We start from the raw sequence: 20,656 nt of genomic DNA on the forward strand, positions 1-20,656 counted from the left end.
CTTTCACTTAAGTCCTACCCATTCACAACCCATGTGTTTCTTAACTGTGTGTAGCTTAGGAACGAGTCCAGGAACGACTCCTGTTTGGACTGGTTCACTAATCATATCATATTAAGGTCATGTTCGCTTCTCTTATAATCCATCTTTTTCAGCTTGTTTTTTTCAGTCAGAACAGTGTTTTTCTCTCAGGTGCTATCTAGTTTATATAATGTTGATAAGATAGAATAGTTTCTACCTCTGTTCCAAGCTAACCGAAAGGACCCTATCAGTTTTTTTAACTAAAAAAAATCAAACTTTCATAAAAATCACATCTAACCTGGATATAGAGGTAATTTAATCGATTTTGGGAGCTGAAGGTTAAAATGTCAAATTTTAAAGTTCAAAGAGGAACAATTCATGAGGAAGATAAAAATAGTATTTCGATGTCGGCCAGGCCCGCCACGACCCAAACCACCCTGCACCGCCATTGACCTGGCTCCTGGCCCAACCTGGCGCCGCAACGCAAAACCCCGCGAGGGTTTCCACCGCCGTCGCGCCGCTCCCCAACAGAGCAAAACCCCTTTGCAGTCGCGAAACTCTCGCAACCGGCCAGAGCGCGGGTGCGGCGGCGAGGGAACACATCCCTTCTGGAGCATGGCCACCTCTACGGAGCCGGGGACTAAAGGAGAGGCCAATAGGAAGCGGAGCAGCGAACAGGGAGAGGGAGGCCAGGGAGGCGCTGGTAGCAACATCCCTTCTCGGAGCATGGCCACCTCTACGGAGCCGGAGGGCGCGCCGCCTGCGGCTAAGGGGACTAAAGGAGAGGCCAATAGGAAGCGGAGCAGCGAACAGGGAGAGGGAGGCCAGGGAGGCGCAGGTAGCAGCGGCGGCGGCTGGCAGAAGCGGAAGAAGGAGGTCTTCATCTACGGCAACTACAAGAACTACTACGGCTACCGGGTGAGCGCGAAACCGCTTCCGTTTATGCTTTTCCCTCGAACTGCTACTCTCCAATCAGTGTTCACGCGCGGTCGCCAGCTGTTCGACGATATGCCTCACAGTAGGTTCAGGTGTTCGTGGGGTTTGGGTATTTCGGTTCAATTGGGTTGTTTTGGATTGACCCATGACCCAGAGAAAGTTAAACTTACATCCCTAAGTGCGTGACTAGAGATGGTTCACGGGGATGAAAGCACTGGTACTGGCCTGTGGACTGAGTGTTGTTGGCCGGACTGAGTAGATGAGCTCTTTTACATGTACCTCCTGACCTCAGATTTTCCAATATTTATTCCGTATAATAGCATTAGCATGCCTAATGACTAGTGGGCAGGGATGAGTAGATGGAGCTCTTTTACATGTAACTCCTAACCTCGGATTTTCCAATATTTTATTCCGTAATAGCATGCCTAAATGCTATTAGGGTGGGAGGGGATTTAACATTTTCCAGCTGATATAAATTATAACTTCAATAATTCTACAGATTGACCGTAATGTTGGTGAAGATCCTCGCCTCGAGGCGTTCAAGAAGCAGTGGTTTGAAAACAAGGATTGTCTCGATATTGGATGCAACCAGGGTTTGGTAACGATTGGCTTAGGTAACCTTTTGATTTTGGGGTATAAACTCTTGATTTCATTCGCTACATTCTTATATAGCATGCTTATAGGTGCTATGTAGTTCTTGTAGACAAATGTCTCAATCCCCAAGATGAGGTCATTAGGCTTCTCACGTTTGTTTTCTTAATCTTGTGCAGCCATGAAATTTAATTGTCGAAGCATTCTTGGAGTTGATATTGATTCAGGTTTTTAATCCCCCCTAATAAACTCCTGTTGCGTGTCGAATCTCCTCTCATGTTCTGTCGTTGAATATTACTTGAATCGAATTCATTTTTATCTTTCCCTGTTAGGTTTGATCGAGACTGCTAAGTGGAACCTACGAAGGATAATGCGGCAGGATAAGGTGGCTACAAAAAACGTGAAAGCTCAGGAATTGTCAGGTTCTCCTTCTCAGAGCTCTCCAGGAGAAGTGGCATCTGAGTTATCAAATGGGAACAGGCACCAAGATCTTTTTAAAATTGTCTCTTTTCGACGTGAAAATTTTGTAGAGAGTATGGATGGATGTTCAGAACAGTATGACACCATACTCTGGTAAGTTACAGATTAACGATAGCGATCTCTCAAGAATTGAAGTTTTCTTTGTACTGTTCTTTCCCACAGTGCCACTAGCTTATTTTTTAATTTTTTTATGATGTAGTTTGAGTGTGACAAAATGGATCCACCTGAACTGGGGTGATGATGGCCTAGTTACTTTGTTTGTGAAGATCTGGAGGCTTCTTAGACCGGTATCTATGCCTCTCTATTTGCTGGTCTTCTAAATTGCACATAGACGGTAAGAGGAAAATTACATATTTTTCCCATATGTAATTTTGCAGGGAGGTGTTTTTATCATGGAGCCTCAACCATGGAGTTCATATAAGAATAACAGATTAGTTTCAGAGGTTGGTTCTTTTTGTTCAGATTATGTGACCAGCTAACCCTTCTTGATATTTTTCTTTACACTGCCTTGAAATGGGTAATGTTAGTTGTTTCTTAGAAGGAAGTTGTTTGTGAAAATCTTGCTGCACTTTCCATTAATTAGGCTAAATGTGACTCTTGACAAGCCTATGTTCTTAGCTGCTGCACTCTTGATCCTAAGCTCAAGTGAACATACCATAAATGATCAAAATCCTCTGCCAAATTTAATACAAATTCTTGATTCTTTCATGTTGTAGACCTTTAAATTTCCCTGAGCGTGATAAACCTGCAATTCTTACTACCTTTTCCCCACCTGTTTTCAGGTTGCCAAAGAGAACTTCAACACCATCTGTATATACCCAGAGACATTTCGGGAGATTCTTCTAGACAAGGTATTTTATTTTGGCTGCCAACTCAAAGTTTTGCTCTTGACCCTTTCAGCAGAATTTCAGTAAACAGTGTGGTGTTTGTGCTGCCAGATTGGATTTAGGTCGGTAGAGTTGATTGCAGACAGATTGGTGGGTACCGTCAGTGGTTTCAACCGCCCAATAGAAGTTTACCACAAATGATGAAACTGGGTCAAGGATTGTGGCATCCCTGCCCAAGAGCACACTCCCTGACCAAATGATCGTGTCGAGCTTTGAAATGCTCGCTGACGGACTGGGTGCAAGTACAACAATGAAGGCCTTGCATGGTTCTGGACTTGCATTTGCAAAAGAGAGTATCAGATGGATCGGAAGTGTGGTGGTAGGATGTTTTCTTCTCTAGATGAAGTGTTGGGAAATTTGTATGGTTTTGTGCTTGTATAAAATGGATGATGGACACAGGATACCTTACCCTGAAAGGGAAAAAAGAGGCTTCCACTAATATCAATTTTGTCTGCTATGAACATCATGATTTCTCATGCTTATTGTTTAATTTAGAATGGTGGAACAGAGCGAGTAATGAGAAATCTGTATCAAAGCGTGTGTCCCTAATTTTAGAATGAGATCATCCCACCTCTGGGTCTATCCAAATTTCGAATTTCCTGTTGACAATTTTTGCTACAGGACCTATCGAGAGAAGACAGGACACCGTCGAGATAAGATTCAGTGTTATCGGCACCGTCGAGGTATCAGATGACTTGTCCTATGAGTTGAGTGGAGTATTTGCTATGCCTATTCCTAGATCTTGGTTTCGAAATGGATAAGGTTGTATTTTCAGGCAGCCGTTTGAAAAAAAGGGCCCAATTCACATTCCTACCAAATGGACATACAAAGAACAGTGACGAGAAGCCCGACCCAGGCCCGTTTGCCTTCCTTGTAGGAAGACAGCTGGAAATGAAATACTACCCATCAGCAACTCTTTTTAAAAGACGAAATCTGCACCAATGAATCTGGCGTATTATTTTGCCACGTGTCCTGCAACAAAAAACGCTCGTCCCCTCCGCCTCCTCCGCCGACCCCACCCCCCGCTGGCCCGCTCTCCGCTCCACCCTCCGCTTGCTGGGCCACCGGAGCGGGCTTGAATCACGGTCGCCACTGAGCTGGCGCGGCGCACTGGCACGACGATGAGCTGGCCCCTCGCGACAGGCTGGCGAGGCAGGGATCTGGCGGCGGCTCCCGGCCCGTGGGTGCGGTTGGCCGCGCGTCGCCGGCGCAAGCCACCGGCGCGGGTCCCTGCCATCGACGAGCTGGCGAGGCAGCGGGCTCCAGACGCCGCGGGGGCTCCAGGCGCGGCGAGACCGAGCTCGCGACGGCAGAGTCACGTGCGTCCGGGGGCCGGCCGCGCACGCGCCGTGGAACCGGCCGCATCCTGCGTCGAGGAGCCGACCGCGCCCGCGCTGGGGAGCAGCCGCGTCGGTGCCACCTCGCCTCCGTGCTGGTGGCTGAGGCCGCCTCTCCCTGACAGCCTGACATGTGCAGCCTTGGGCAGCAGCTGCGGCCTGCAGGAATCCATGTGTAGCGGCGGTACCTCCCCTCGTCCTCAGCCCTCTACACAGCACCAGGCAGCAGCCACGAGCGCCCTGCCGCGCGCGCGTGTGCACTGTTCGACGGAATGCCGCAACAGCCTAAGCACAGTCCAGGCCCCGACGAGGAACTGCTGTCGTAGTGGTAGAGTCTGCTACTTCAACCTCCTGCGGCAAGCTGCCTGAGCAGTCAGCAAGGAGCCAAAAACACGTTCATACCAAAAAGGTAAATGTTTTCAACCTTCGTATTTTTTTTTCAAGTCATAGACCCAGCGTCGAAGGCTCCCACATGAGTGGGGTCTGGGCAAGAGAAAAACCGAGACAAGTCTCTCCGCAAAATCTACGGAGAGGCGGCTTTGAACCCGTGACCTGATGACTCTGTGAGACAGCTCTCACCAGTCACCACTGCACCAAGCCTGCCCTTCTTTCCAAGTCCTACTTGGCGTACCCAGTGCAGAGAGCTCCCGCTCTGTGCGGGGTATGGGGAATGGTGTCAGTGGCAAGCCTTACCCTCGCCTGTGCAATGCGAGGAGACCACGACTCGAACCCGGAACCTTCCGGTCACAGGCGGTAAGACTCTACCGCTTCCAAGTCCTACTTGACTGAACAGAATACATTTCAATCCACTTTTTTTAGATAACGATGCAACTTAATTGCAAGCTTTGTGATGAAACGGCCCATGCTCCTCAACTAGAAAACTCTTGGTGTGGTACTAGAAAACTCTTGGTGTGGTTTTGCTGGGCCTTTGTATAGTTTTCAGTGACCTTGAGCTTGGCTTTCAGAGAGCATTTGGAACTTTGGAGATGTGTCATGTCATGAGGCCATGATAGAATATTGGAGGGAAGATTTGTTAACTAAAACGGAGCTATCAAATGTTACCAAGTATATATATTTTTTAATCTTCTTCTTAATGAAAAGGAAAACCACCATAGTTGTCTGGGTTAAGTAGAGTATAACCAACTAACTCATGTCGACTGAATCCTGAATAATATTATATCATGTAACTTCCTCAGGGTATGAGCTTGTTGTGAAGTATCAGCAAGTTTAGAATCAAAATTAAATTTAAAAGAATACTTGCACCTTCCCACGAAAGGGCTCCAAACTTTTACAACAGCATGGATACACGCCGACTTGAGCATTATGTTTTCGACATTGGAGTTCACGAACTTGTCTCTTCATCATTCTACTACGGGGTGCTTGTCGCCTTGTCTTAAAACAGATAGTAGTACATGTAGATTAACATTTTAAAGTGGATTATCTTACACAGCTTCATTTGATTTAGACATCTGGAATGGTGGGGCCAGTGCCACCTCGCCCCACTGCGCCCTGCCATTGCTGCCTCGCATCTGTGCGCGTCTGAGACAGCCCTGGCCAGTGGCCGCACCAGGCGCGAGGCGCCGCAGGCTGCCCTGCCTCTCGCCCGCACGGCTCCCACGTGCTTGCAACTGCCACCTCCTGCTTCCAGTGATCTTACGGCTGTAAATCTTGCAGTTAAGGATAAAAATTCTGTTCCTATCTTATGCTTCTGAGGATCATACAGCACGCTATATATCCATTACTAAGAACCTTACTATTCCCTTTTCTTTGTGTGCTGTAATCTAATATAGTCAGCACACAAAGATGAGATGCACTAGCTAATTTTCACTCGTTGTACAAGTAGACTTTCTTCCTGCTGAATTTATCCTATTTTTTAGCAGGCTAGAAATTGTACAGTCAAATTGTTTTCATATTACAAATTCAAAGAGCTGTACAAGTACAGAGAATCAAATTGTTTCATGTACTATTAAACGAACTAATAATTTACTGCATTTTTACATTCTTACGTCTCCGATTACTATATTTCATCCTGCAAAAAATGTTGATTAGTCATACGTTTGTTTCCAGATAGCTTACGAGTCATGACAGACTTTTTTAGTCCAAAATAGTTCCATATCTCTTTAGGTGCAAGCTACTGTCGAAGTTAAGGCATCAGATACCATTCACTTCACCTCTCCTGGACGACCTACAAGATAAGATAAGAAATATATATATCCATGCCTGTGTTTCTCTGTTATTGTAATCAATACTGTATAGCTCCAATGATGTTAGAATCAAAGCTACCATACCTGTTGTTATAGTTATGTATGCATACCTATTTGGTAAGCTTACAATGGCTCACAATTTATGTAATGACTATAAATTTTAATTGAGCTATGACATTTGAGAATATGTAGTGATGATTATCATGCATTGTCTATTTTTTTCCGAATTAATGTATATGTGAATATGCAATGATGATCATCACTCCTTTATGATCCTTCTATTGTACTTTTTTTTTGAATTGAGGCATTTGGCACATGCAGTGATGAGAATTATTAGATGTATATGGTCATTTTTTCTATTCTTAATGAATTGAGACCATTTGGCATATGCAATAATAACCATTGCACTTCCGTTGTTACTTTTATATGTAAGTTTCATTTAAAATAGTTATTAATTACTAAATCTATTTCAAATTATAAGACGTTTTGGCTTTTCTAGATATATTGCTTTTTACTATGTATCTAGATATAATGTATATCTATGTGCATAACAAATACAACGTATCTAGAAAAGACAAAACGTCTTATAATTTGGAATGGATGGAGTACGTTGGATATTAACAACATCACTATGGCTAACGTTGTAAACAACATACTCATAGACATATTCATTCAATTTATTTTTTTTGGTTGCTATTTCAGCTCAGAATTATAAAGTGCCGCTGCCTCGATTCAGTTTGAAGGAAGGAGGGAAGTGCTTATTCAGAAATACACATGATCCTTATCTCCCGTAGTGATCTGTGTTCCTGTAGCTATTTTTTTTTGCAAGATCGGTGCGTATTTCAGCAACTCATCTAATTCAAAATAGAAAATATCAATTCAGATTGTGCCCTGACCTGAGCAGATCACTTATTAGCCATTATCAATTCCAGTTCAACAAGTAATCTGAAAAAGAACAAAACCACATGAATAAGTACATTCTAGGTGCAAGCGTTAACATATTCACTAAAAGTTCTTTTTTTTTTTTAAAAACTCACTAAGGGCACGTTCGGTTTTCACGTAATCAAGCCCCGGAACAGATCCGGCCAGGAATACTACTGTATTTTATATGGTCATGCATCGCCGAGATACGTTCCGGCCAGAAATGGCCCCAACCCAATGGGCCCTAAAAGTTCTTTGGTAAACAGGAACTATTGATCTCTTTGCAGCGTGATCGGCGATCCGCCCTTTCAATCGGCATTTACCTCCTGAACGGCGATCTATCAACCGCAGATAAGGCCACCACCAATAATTCCTATTTTCCACCACGATACATCCACCGCCATTACTGCTCGTAGGTTCTCTACTGCAACAGCCCTAGCTGGCGCGGCCCATGGTTTTCTAGCCGAAGTCGAACCCACCGCCGCTCTTCGTCGTCTTCCCCGAGCGGACCAAACCGAATCAACAGCAGGTCGGCGGTTGACCGGCGTCAGCGGCAACCAAATTGCCCGCTCGATTTCGGTTTTTGCAATGGGGGTGGAGGAGGAGCAGGACCCGCGCGAAGTTCGCGATCTTGTCCTCTTACATCTGCCCGCAGGACCAGACACGACCAAGAACTTCTTCCGCCGCGCCGCTGCGGCCGCTTCTTCACCTTCCTGCGGCTCCGTGGGCTCCGTACCAAGCGCGGAAACCTTCCTTCCAGGCTACGTCTCCTCTTCGGGCTCCGTACCAAGCGCGGAAACCCTCCTTCGAGGCTACGTATCCTCTTCGGCACCCTCCGTCTCGTCGGGCTCGGGACGGGTTCCCACCGGCACCGACATCGACTGCTCTACTTCTCCCCTCGACGCGGACGCGGACGAGGACACGTGGGATGAGGTTCGCTCCCCTTCGAATACGGTGGTACTTCATGCTTTCATCCCACTGACGCCTGCTTCAGCTCTCTCCTCTATCTTCCCCGGTGCTCGACAGATCCTTCACGGCGACATCTCTCGCGGCGCCACTGGTGTCGTCTCCGAGGGGGATGCCGGGTCCACTGTCACCGTCAGCGGAGCCTACGCGTTGGGGCCGGCCTGCGTCTCTGTCGCTCTCTCTTCAGACGCTGCAGCTGCGGAATCGAGCGGCATGGCTTTTGCTGAATTCAGGTCACGGGAGCCCAAAGCTCTGCCCGAAGAGGCTATTTCTCTGGTTTTCAGGCACTTACCTTTCAGGGATATTTTCAGACTGGGTTACTTGTTCTCGAGGAGGTGGCTGGAAATCTGCCAAGGAATACCTCTTGTAGTGCATGATGTGCAACTGGGATCTGACAATGATAGAGAAATTATGCAGACTGGAGAGAGGATCACCATGAATTTGGCAGAGAAAATTTCAAGAGTTCTCTATCTTCACCCTGGGCCAGTTGAAGTCTTCCGTGTTGATTCCAGTTCATGGAAAGAGGTGAATAGCCTTCAGTGGCGTGTATGGATTCATAAGCTGATCAGCAAGAATACAAAAGAAATCATCATCTGTGGGAGATGGCCCAGGTCACTGATGGAATTCTTGCCTAATAACCTAGCTCACTGCAGATCACTTCAGAAAATTCACCTATGCTTCTTCTCAGTTCCAAGAATCACAGATAACCTTGCATTCCCACATCTGAGAGAGCTGGGGCTGTCCCATTGCGTGTTTGAGAATTCTGATCTAGATTCTATACTATGCAACTGCAAGCTATTGACGCTGACCCTTGGATGTGTTAACCTTGCTATTCTGAGTATTCGGTCAGAGACCTTAAGAAATTTGACTATGTGGAATTGCAGCTTTGACATCCTTTGTCTGAGTGGGATGCCAAATCTATTATTCTTTGTCCAAGAACCTGGCAGGAATTTCGACCACAGATCCCTCCTTCAACTTCGTGGGATTCCAGAGCTGCGGGTGATTAGTACAATATTTCTGAACCAGCAGACGGTTGAACTCTGTGGATTTCGTATTAAGGTATTGATAATATCATGCCCTAAAGACTTCCATCCTGTTGTCCTTTCTATGTGCTGACTTAATGTAGCAACTTATTGCACCATAGTGGGCATTAAATCAGAAAACTGGTGGAAACCAAGGGCTTTTATTTGCCTAGAGATTGAAAATGTAGGTCTGGGATAGCTTTCGCAATAGTTTAGGGGATAAAATTAAGATGGATCTTTTTCTTTTAATATGAAAACTTCAGGGTTTTTTCTCTGAAATTTATGAAAACTTGGAGCTACAGTAGCATAATATACAAATTATTTAATAATACTGGATATTTTTTGTAGGCTGATATGCTTGACTATCCCTTGTGTTGGAGCGTTACTAGACTTGAGCTGGTTGTCACATTTTGCACTGATCCCTTCCCTTCTGAATTGTTTCCCCAAGCTTGAAAACCTGAAGATATCTGTAAGATTTCTTGCCCAATAGATTATAGAACCTCTGGTCACATTTACTTGACATTTAGACATAAGTTTTGACATTAAACATGAGAGGAAGTTTATTTCTTGATTAATTACGTTCATAAAAAAACATAATGGTTTTCTTTTTGCTTTCAGCGGTTGGATTCCCATGAGAGCTATACAGGTCCCCCTATTGATTGGCAGAGAATGCTTTCAACACTTCCATGCATCAAAACAAGTCTTATTAAGTTTGCGCTATGCAATTGTCATGGTGATGATGTTGAGAATGACTTGGCTAATGTTGTTTTAGCATGTGCAACGAAGCTCAAGGATTTCCAGATCGAGCTCCGCCCTGCATTATTGTAGGTATGAAGTATGAAATTGAACTTTGTTGTTCTTCTTTTTTGGGTGTTGTTCAATCCTTTTACCTAGATTTGAAAAGCTATATGGATTCGTGGATAAGGATCATAAAATTGATTACAGGATATGATTGAATATTATTCAGTTCAGTTAGTATACAAGATCTCTTCCCTACCAGTTTTATTATTCTTTGGAAGATTAGGTTTGTTTGATAATTTTTTCAGCAGATAGAACTAGTTGCTTGATATGAGTATCTAAAGCGTGTGTCCTATATGTGAGGTCTTATTATTTTGTACAATTGACCCTACCGTCTCATTTTGCTTTCTCTATATTCCATCTAGGGATGAAAACGGTACGGATATTTTTTGACCGTATTCGAAACCGAATCCGTTTAGAGGGGTTGAGATCTGTCCGTATCCGAGTCCAGATATCCAACATCCGATACCGTATCCGTATCCGAATACTCAAATCGCATATTTATGATGTCGATATCCAATCGTATCCTATCCGACATAGTTGACACTATCCGTATTCGAATCCGAATCCGGACAGAAATATGAAAACAAATGTAATATCGGTGATATCCGTCCGTATCCGATCCGTTTTCATCCCTCCATCCAATCATTTCGGGTATGTCCAATTTTTATAGTTATTTTGATCATGTTAGTAACTACTATATAGGAGCCAATTCTACCAGTGCGGTCATTTTAAGCCTCTATTTTATGTAGTAGAACTGTGGATATGGTTCGCATTTGACGTGCTGTTCAGTTTTCTAAAAAAGTGATGACAAGAAACCTACTGAAACATAATGGAGAGGCTAAGCTCAGATGTTGGATGGGTAGTTACTCCCTATTGGATAGTCCTTTTGAGGCCTAGCTTAAGCAATCCTCAGTTTGCATGTTATCTTTCTATATAAGTTAGTTGTGGGGTTCAGTGTTTGTACATTAGAGTCAGGGCAGATTTCGGGTGATTAATGTGAATGCCATGAGTTTAAGTCCCCTAGGAAAGTTTCTTTTTTTTTGGGAAATTCTAGAAAATGTATCTTCAATTTTTTTTATCCGTTTTCTTTTGAAACCTGTTGCTTGAAAAGCAGCACACAACATTTCCTACAGACCTTACAAATTCTTGTGAAAGAGGATGAGCATGTGCACAAGTAGGTCACCCAGCTGGTTGAAGAGAATGCGCAGATGAAGCAGCTGGCTCGTGCTTTCACGATCTGAAACCGTCGGCACGAAAATGTGTCAACACATAACAAGCCGGAAGGGTCTGCTCGATGGAGCTAGAGATCCGCCTGACTTTAACGCAGGGATAATCAATCCTGCGTATTCCTCTCGAGACGTGCCAGTCAATTTGACCCTGTAATTGACAAGGAGAGAAAGTTTATCAGTAATTTAAGGGGGAACATGCCGGTCTATGCCCAGACAGTTCTAAGTGTGCTGCTTCGAGAGCAGCCATACGGAAAGAACGATTAAATAGTCGATACGCACAGAAATCGGATGTTACGGACTGTAAATCTCGTGGGTAGCGATTGATTTTATGTTGACAGGTACAATACACGTATATGTAAAAGAGATCATCAGCTAGGTGGATATTACCAGTATAAATAATTGAGCCGATGAATCTAACGAGAAAACATATAGCATGCGAACGAATCGACTATCTAACATAAATAGATCTACAGACGCTCTGAATCTAATATGTTACCACCAATAGTGAGGTTCGACCGGATTGATGACAACTATGATGATAGTAACAAACTAAAACCGAAGAATCCGTAAATACATGCATACTTCGATAGGCTTTCTGAAAGACATGCTATTTGTGAAGGCTCGGATGAATTGACTAAAATAGCCGATTCAGGTGAAGAGAATTACAACGTGTGAACAATCGACTATTTCACATGGATAAACGGACTCATCAGACCTAACCTGCTATCTCTAACAGTGGGGTTTGACCGGACGATGCAGCCGTGAAAAAGACAACGAATCAAACATTTAAAATACACAGATCTATTTACGCTTAACAGAATCATGGACGCATACTGTAGGCGTTAACGCACAGGCGATCGGCTATTTAGTCGATGTAGGCATAACAAACAGCTAAGGTCACGCCTAATCAGGAACAAATCTACTAACTAGCATCCTTCAATCTACAGTGCCATCAGTGGAGATCGATCGGATTGTTACAACCATAATGGTGAACTATAAACTAGATTTAACTAGCCAACAAACCTCTTCAAGATTATTCATGTCTTAACCACGTACTATGCGCGATCAAGATCGAAGTAAAAACAACCGATGAAACATAAATCGTCATTCAAGGTAAACAATATCGTGTTGTGACGAAGCAAACGACGGACCTAAAGGATATGAGGCCGATCTAAATCGATCTTGATCGGGCAGGTTGATGTTGCTGTAAACTAATGACGATAAGAACATCAGCAAGATCGATAACTTAATGAATCTACCAAAGATTGCCACTCTTAGGTAGAGCCGATAACTTGACCTTAATCTAATTCGAGCAGTGGAGGTTGATTGGATCGATGCAGCCGTACTTGAACTAGACAAGAGTCGATAACTAGTTTATACCAGAGTCGCAGTGGAGGTTGACCAGATCGATGCAGCCGTACAAACAGAAGTATAAGTCATGACGGTACTTACAGACAAGCCGAAGGTCGGTCGGACAGATGCAACCCTGCTCGCTGAAGAATTCGCCGAGATCTACTCTACTCCTACTCCTAAGGGGTGGCCGGAGCCGAAAAAGTAACTTGTATTTTATTGATTGTGTGTCCTTTACAATAGGCGGGGTCCAATATTTATACCCGGAACTTACGCATAAATCCTATTTAAGCACGACTCATTATAATCTTTGGCATAAGAGAAAACATTCCTAATTTAAGATAACTTAGACCCTAATTTTTCCCTTTTTGTAGAGTCTAATATGTTTTTCCTAACGCTAACCGTAGCTTTTATCGTTTTCTGCTGGCGCTATCTGAAGATAGCCGATTCCAGTACTGCATTCGAATCAGCTGATACCGACCTTTATGCAATCGATTTCTCGATGACACGATATTGGGAGCTTTCGAATTCCTGCAATTCTTCTTCTTAAATTTTGGTGTAAACACATGCCCCTCAATTTTGGAATAAAAGTAATTTTATTCCAAAATTATCATGCCTGTACCCCCGATAGATCCGTGGTCACGGGTAGAGAATCTTGATCTGGGGTCTACTGTCTGTCACTGTCTTTGCCAGCTTATGAGCCCATGCTTCAAAACTTTACGAGAGCATCATTGCTTCATGGGCGCTTGAATCCATCTTTCAGGCCGACTATAAAATATCTATCCGACTCTAGCGAGAGCAATTCAATAACTCAGTTATGTTTCTCTTCTGCCTGCTTTCTCGAGTGCCTCTGGCTCCATCGGACCCTCCATGGTCTAATTCATTGCTACGAGGATCTTGAGTGGTTAGAAGAATTCTTGTGCATAGGGTGATTGTGTCGCTCATCTTAGCGCCTTGTCGAGCAAGAGGATCAGCTACTGCGGTTAGAAGAATTCTTGTGATATCACCTGAGTCTTCTATCCATGATCGCAGAACTGTTCTAGTGTTTGCAAGAGCTAAAATGTGTGGACACCTCCTTGTTCGCTTCATCAAATGTCTATCGGGAAAACCATACTTCTTTCCCATAGTTTCCCAATAACCGAGAAATCGGTTGGGCATCTTTTAAGCAGGCGGCCTTTCCCCTTCTCCTGATGCAATTTTATCAATGGACCGATGTGACTCGATTCATGATGACCTTCAGCCTTGTGGGGATCCGGACTCCCTTCAATCCAAAGAAGCCTTGGCGGGTGATCGCTGGTCAATGTAAACCTTTCATATCCATCCCACGATATTTTATGATTATGGGAAGCAATAAGTCCGAATCTGTTATCTCTTTGTGATCCGTACCCTGAATTTCTAGAGTGTCTATCCGTTTTCATATCTGACTTTAGTTTCATAACCCCGACGAAGTCTATCCTTTCACCTTCCCAGGCTATATATACGGGCCACGACTGTGGATCGAAAAACAACCTGCTTCGTCCCAAACTTTTCGTGTCTTTGGTGCGATTTCTACTTTCCCATATGTTTGAGATCATGGAGAACACTAAGAGGTCTGCTGAGGAGGCCCTCAATGGATCTGCGTCATCACGCCAGCGCCTTCATCATTAGGAGGGTGCAACTCGGGATGCCCCCACCGTCTCGGAGCATAGGGCCGACTCCGCTCAGCCTTCGAGGTCATTCTTATCAATAGCTCGCCGCCAGCTCCCCTGCTATCCGAGGAGATAGATCGACAACGACGATCTGCTCGCCTCCATTGATCGGTAGTGAAGTAATCCGTTGATCGGTAGTGATAGTTTGAGGAATCCTAAAATGATACACAATATGCTCCTTGACAAAATCAACCATGTTCTTTGAGGTTACCGTCTACAAAGAAATTGCCTCAACCCACTTAGTAAAGTAATCCGTTGCTACCAATATGAACTTATGTCCTTTACTTGAGGGCGGAAAAATCTGGCCAATTAAATCAATTCTCCAGCCTCGAAACGACCATGGTTTGATTATTGGATTCATAGCTGATGCAGGCGATTTCTGGACATTATCAAAACGTTGACAGTCCTGGCACCCCTTATAATATTTAAAACAGTCTTCCAATATTGTTGGCCAAAAATATCCAGTTCTGTGAATAATCCATTTCATCTTATAAGCCAATTGATGAGCTCCACATATCCCTTCATGCACTTCGCCCGTCAACACCTTAGCTTCCTCTTGATTTAAGCATTTAAGCAACACCCCATCGACTATTTTGTAATATAGCTAATCATCCACTAAAACATACTTAGTCGATTTATACCTTAGCTTTCTGGTAACTTTCTGTGATAGATTTCTAAGGTAATCAGCTATTTCAACTCTTCAATCATTATTCAAGGTTTCACTACTCAAGACTTCTTGAAACATTTGATAACCTGACACACTTTGAGATAAACGATTAGCCTCTTGATTTTGTGCTGTCGTAATATGTTGAAAAGAGACATGAGGAAATTCCTTGAGCAACCTTTGGCACTCATCATAATATCCCCTCAGAGTATCTTCTTTGCACTCTTATAGAATGATCAACTGATTAATAATTAACTATGACTCTTCAAATATTTCAATTGCCTCGGCCTTTACTTTATGAAGAAGTTGAAGCCTCTTAAGAATAGCCTCATATTCCACTTGGTTGTTGGTAACCATTGGTTCAGTTGGAAGAGCAAACTCGAAACTTGTCTCCTGAGGTGAAATAATAACAATACCAATGCCATCACCTTGCTTGCATGATGACCCATCAAAGAACAACATCCAGGGTACTGGCTCCACATAGCCAACAATTGGCTTATGATGCTGGGTGACAAAATCGGCTATTATTTGCCCTTTGACTGCTTTAGTCAATTTGTACCTCAAGTCAAATTCTGACAACGCAAGAATCCATTTTCCCATTCTTCCATTTAATATTGGCATCGATAGCATGTGCTTGATCACATCAGTCTTGGAGAAAACTGTACACTCAGCCGACAACAAGTAATATTATAACTTAGTGCAAGAGAAATATAAGCATAAGCATAACTTCTCGACGAGAGAATATCTTGTCTCTGGATCTAGGTGCCTCCTACCGAGATAGAAAACAACTCGTTCTTTCCCTTCGAACTCTTGCATCAGGGTCGATCCAACTGTCTGGTTATCGGCCGATATGTACAACTTAAAAGGCTTACCTTGCTGAGGAGGGACCAGCACGGGCGGACATTTGATATATTCTTTTATCTCAAACGTCTTTTGTTGTACATCACCCCATTTAAATTCTTGATCATTTTTCAATTTCAACAAGGGACAAAACGACAGAACTCTCTCTGATAAATTTGAAATAAACCTCCTGATAAAATTAATTTTGTAAGCAAAGATTGTAACTCTGTTTTAGTAGTCGGGGGCACTGCCTCATCAATTGCTTTTATGCTTTTTTGACCAACTTGAATTCCTCTCTCGTGGACCATGAAACCCAAGAATTGTCCAGCTGATACTCCGAAGGCACACTTATTAGGATTCATTTTTAGACCATGTTTTCTTATGCATTCCAGAGTTTCCCGCAAATCAACTAGATGCTCCTTGTATCCCTTGGATTTTATCATCACATTATCAATATAGATTTCAACAATCCTACCGATCAACTTATGAAAAATATAATTCATTGCCATCTGATAAGTTGCACCGGCATTCTTCAGACCAAAGGTCATCACACCCCACTCAAATAAACCGATTGCGCTAGGGCATCTAAAAGCGGTCTTTGCTATGTCTTCCTCAGCCATGAAAATTTGGTTATATCCTGCATTGTCGTCCATGAAGCAAATAACCTTGTGTCCGGCTGCTGCGTCTATCAACATATCGGCTATCGGCATCGGATAACCATCTATGGGTGTGGCCTTGTTCAGATCTCTGAAATCGATGCAAACTCTTAACTTTCCATTCTTCTAATACACAGGAACAACATTCGATATCCACTCTGCATATCGGCATGGTCGGATAAACTTTGCTTCCAGTAACCTTTCAGTCTCCTTTTTGATATCATCAAGTACGTTTGGGTTGAATCTTATCGGAGCTTGTTTAAACGGTCGATATCTAGGTTTGATTGTCAATTGATGTTCAACAATCGATCGGTCTAGACTAGGCATCTCATAGTATTCTCAAGCAAAACAGTCTTTAAATTCCTTTAATAAATCGACTAACTCTTGCTTATACTCAAGATCCAACTTGACACTTACATATGTCGGCCTAGGCCTATCTCTAGAACCAATATCTACCTCTTCTAATTCATCAGCCGACGTGAAGTCATGTCCTAGTTTGCCATTTGTATCATCTATTGAATTATCCATTAAAATAAAATTTCAAAGTCGACTGCTTGGATCGGCTGTTGGCTTTCATTATTAATTCTAATAAAGCCTCCTTCCCACAGCTTGCCAAAAAAGCATTTGAAGTCTTCTAACTCCTAAAATACTGGATCGGCTGTTGCGATACTCATAGATTCATCAGCGCGAACTAGCTCGACATCATCTCCATGCCATTGAATCTAACACTGATGCATGGTTGATGGCACACAACAGTTTGCATGAATCCAATCATGACCAAGAAGTAAACTGTATAACCCTTTTTCATCGATGACGAAGAATGTGGTGAGCAGAGTCTTACTCCCGATTGTCAGTTTGACGTTTATTGCCCCTCGGGTCTTAGACGCATTACCCCAAAATCCTTAAGCATCATGTCGGTCTCAATCAAATCTCCTGGTCCTTTGCCAAGCTTACGAAAAGTGATGTAAGACATAAGATTGACAAAAGCACCTTCATCCACCAACATCTTGTTCATTGGCTTTCCATCAACAAAACCTTTTACATATAAAGCCTTCAAGTACCGATGCTTGACTGGCTTATCGAATATAGCCTGCTGTATAACTGTGAACTTGAGAACTATCTCTTCATACTTCGATTTATCAAAATCTGAATAAACTTCTTGATCTATTGGAGCTTTGAATTTTGATGGCAATAGAAAAACCATTTGAATATTAGCCGATGGTTGCCCTCTATTGGCAGTTTGTTTAGCACACCACACTTGAGGTTTTCCAGATGCCTGAGCCTGTTCTAGTTCTCTGTTCCTTAGCCGTTGCACTCTTCTTTTCTAGCTTCTTATCAGACCTCCTGAACACCATTGGCCATCTTGCCAAATATATTCTTCCTCATACTTTCTTCTTCATAATCAGCCCAGTTTTGATCAACAACTCGTTTTCTAAGCCGATCATGAACACTCATATTTTTTAAGCGCCAATCAATGTTATTATGATGGTACGCATCTTGAGCATGGATAGACCGACGGTTGGCTTGAGATTGCCTAAACTCCCAATATTGTTCGCTACACTCTGGACAGTTATTTATGGTCGACAATTTCAAACCTTCGTTCCAGCAATATCTGAAGAAAGGACAATTCCAATGTGATTCATCTTATTTTCTTTCGTACCTCTTTTTTCTATTGACGCTGGTATTCTTGCTTTTCTAACCAACGTTGATAATCCTTTTCCTTTTGTCGTTGCCATTTATTCAACAAAATTCAAGATGTAATACGTGGCCTTGTCGTCCCATCCTTTGATGTCTCTCCGTGCTCATATCGGTTCTTTTGCTCGTCACGACGCCTTCTAATCTTTCTATATTCATCAGCCGATATTTGCATCTCAGGATTGACTGTTCTAGTTTCTCTTGATCTAACTGATGTTAGGACTTTAGTCTTCTCCTTGAGCAGCCTAGCATCGACCATGTTTTGATCTCCTGGGAAAGGATTATCATCAACTTTCATCTTCCGAGGTGTATCAAATTTGAGCCTTTCTTACTGAATAGCCCTCTGTATATGCTGTCGGAAAACTCTACATTCATTAGAAAAATGAGATGTAGCATTATGAAACTTGTAGAACTTATTCTTCAACTGATCAGGAGACAACATAACATGATTGTCGGGTAACTTGATCTATCCTTTCTCGAGCAAGAAATCGAAGAGCTTGTCCGATTTTGTGACGTCAAAGTCATAGCTCTCTTCGATTCCTCTTCCCTAAGGATTTGGCACCAATACTGTCTTCTTACCCTAATTCCATTCGGCCGCAGCAACCTCTTCTTCTTCATCGTCCTCGTAGTAGTCATCGACTAAATATGGATTATAGGCTTCGACCATTGTGGTACTTTTCTAGAATCCGGTATCTCTGCGTATATTCTAAAATTGGCTATTGAGCGCCGCCACTCGTTGAGCCAATTGACCCTAGTTGTCAAATTCTTGTCCCAGCAGTTTCTCTCTCCATGTTGGCAACATTCCTTGAACGGCTAAAGCAGCTAGTTGATCATCAGTCAAGTTCAGTAAGAAGCATAGATTTCTAGTTTCTCGAAATTTCTGAAGAAACTTGATGTCCGATTCATTAGTTCTCTGCCTTATAGTTGTCAAATTGGTAATCTTCTTTTCTCCAGTCCAAGTATAAAAATATGTATGAAACTTGATCTCTATGCCTCTAGGTTTGCCCAATTGGTAATGGAGTTAACTAGCAGTGATGAAAACCAAGTGAAGGCTGGCCCTGACAGAGACAAGGAGAAGAAACGAACTCGATGTGCCTCTTCAATGGATGCTTCGCCCAACTATGTAAGATACCGACTGACATGTTCTATTGTGCCTGTGCTATCTTGGCCAGTGAACTTAGCCAACTCTCGGAGCCTGTAATTCGCTGGGAGAGCGACCAAATCATACCATTTGGATATGGATGTTTGTACGAGAAGGTCTGCCCTTTTGGCTTCAAACTGAACTGATTCTTCATCATCTCTGTCACTCTCAGCAACAACTCATCATCATTTGAATTTGAATCTCTCTGCAATTGCTGACTCATCTGTGGATTAAAATTTTGGGTACCTTGGTACCCCAGATTTAGAATCATATGAAGGGTGTTGTAATCTGTGCCATAATGATACCCTTGTGAAATATCCATCTGTTGGGTCCTTTGCTGGTTTGTTGCTTGAAGTCTCTGGTTGTAGATGTTAGGATCTATATCTCTACGAATCCTTTGAACTGATGGCGCTATTTTTTGAGCCGGCGATGGTATCTGGCCTGATGTGCCAAAATTGCCCTGTCGGCTGTTGCACATGCTGTTCTGACAATCTAGGATTATACTGTATTTGATTAGCATCAGCACCCTAAACTTGCTCAGATGAGCTCTGAACCACCTGGACATCATCATTACCAGCGGGTGCTATTTCTTGATGGCTAGTACCGGCTTGATTAGTCCCCTAAGTTGATAGATGTGGAATGTTGTAATAAGCCGGCCCAACCTGATCAACTAGAAACCCATGAAACACCCATTTCATGGTGTTGTGGAATGTGTTCAAGAAAACTTCATTATAATTCGACATGGCATCATGAACGAACTTGTTTACAACTTCTATGAAGAAACACCTGTCTTCAACTTCATCTGCATCTGTCTGGCCATACAACAGAACTCTTGGTAGTGGATATTTCTGAACAATTGTATTGTCACGTGTATTGGTATAGGATAACAAACACCTGTTCTAAAATTCTTCTATATCTTTGCTGATAACATCTTTATCTCCATCAGGTAAGTCTTCATAAGGCACCATAAGGATGTCATTGTTGTAGTAAGCCGCCATGACGATTGTGGGGTCCCCCCAGGCGTGTCAGAACGTGTGTCGGCACGAAAATTTGTCAACACACAGCAAGCCAGAAGGGTCTGCTCGATGGAGCTAGAGATCCGCCTGGCGTTGAATCGATCCTGTGTATTTCTTCCGAGATGTGCCAATTAATTTGACACTGCAATTGACAAGGAGAGAAAGTTTATCAGTAATTTAAGGGGAACATGTCGGTCTGTGCCCAGACAGTTCC

General features: G+C 43.1%; 2 protein-coding genes across 9 annotated transcripts in view; both read left to right on the plus strand.

Moving 5' to 3' along the window:
* Window positions 1-530: 530 nt before the first annotated feature.
* Window positions 531-3,381, plus strand: LOC136472925 (probable RNA methyltransferase At5g51130). Its single transcript, XM_066470626.1, has 8 exons — window positions 531-936; window positions 1,454-1,568; window positions 1,725-1,772; window positions 1,878-2,118; window positions 2,225-2,312; window positions 2,403-2,468; window positions 2,808-2,876; window positions 2,964-3,381. Exons 1-8 carry the CDS (start codon window positions 634-636, stop codon window positions 3,051-3,053), a joined length of 1,020 nt encoding a protein of 339 aa, XP_066326723.1. The 5' UTR covers window positions 531-633; the 3' UTR covers window positions 3,054-3,381.
* Window positions 3,382-3,882: 501 nt separating this feature from the next.
* The window catches only part of LOC136476968 (uncharacterized), a 41,807-nt gene continuing 25,033 nt past the window's right edge, over window positions 3,883-20,656 (plus strand). Inside the window, exons 1-6 of one of the 8 annotated variants that reach the window (XM_066474954.1) lie at window positions 3,883-7,286; window positions 7,662-8,307; window positions 8,401-8,573; window positions 8,652-9,399; window positions 9,711-9,831; window positions 9,981-10,190. In XM_066474954.1, coding sequence (XP_066331051.1) covers window positions 7,963-8,307; window positions 8,401-8,573; window positions 8,652-9,399; window positions 9,711-9,815 — 1,371 coding nt within the window. In that variant the 5' untranslated portion in view covers window positions 3,883-7,286; window positions 7,662-7,962 and the 3' untranslated portion in view covers window positions 9,816-9,831; window positions 9,981-10,190. Of the gene's footprint in view, window positions 7,287-7,661; window positions 8,308-8,400; window positions 9,400-9,710; window positions 9,832-9,980; window positions 10,420-20,656 lie in introns of those variants that run through there. The other 7 variants (XM_066474950.1, XM_066474949.1, XM_066474951.1 and 4 more) reach the window with 7 other exon arrangements.

The sequence above is a fragment of the Miscanthus floridulus genome, chromosome 8 (assembly GCF_019320115.1).
Source record: "Miscanthus floridulus cultivar M001 chromosome 8, ASM1932011v1, whole genome shotgun sequence".
Lineage (NCBI taxonomy): Eukaryota > Viridiplantae > Streptophyta > Magnoliopsida > Poales > Poaceae > Miscanthus > Miscanthus floridulus.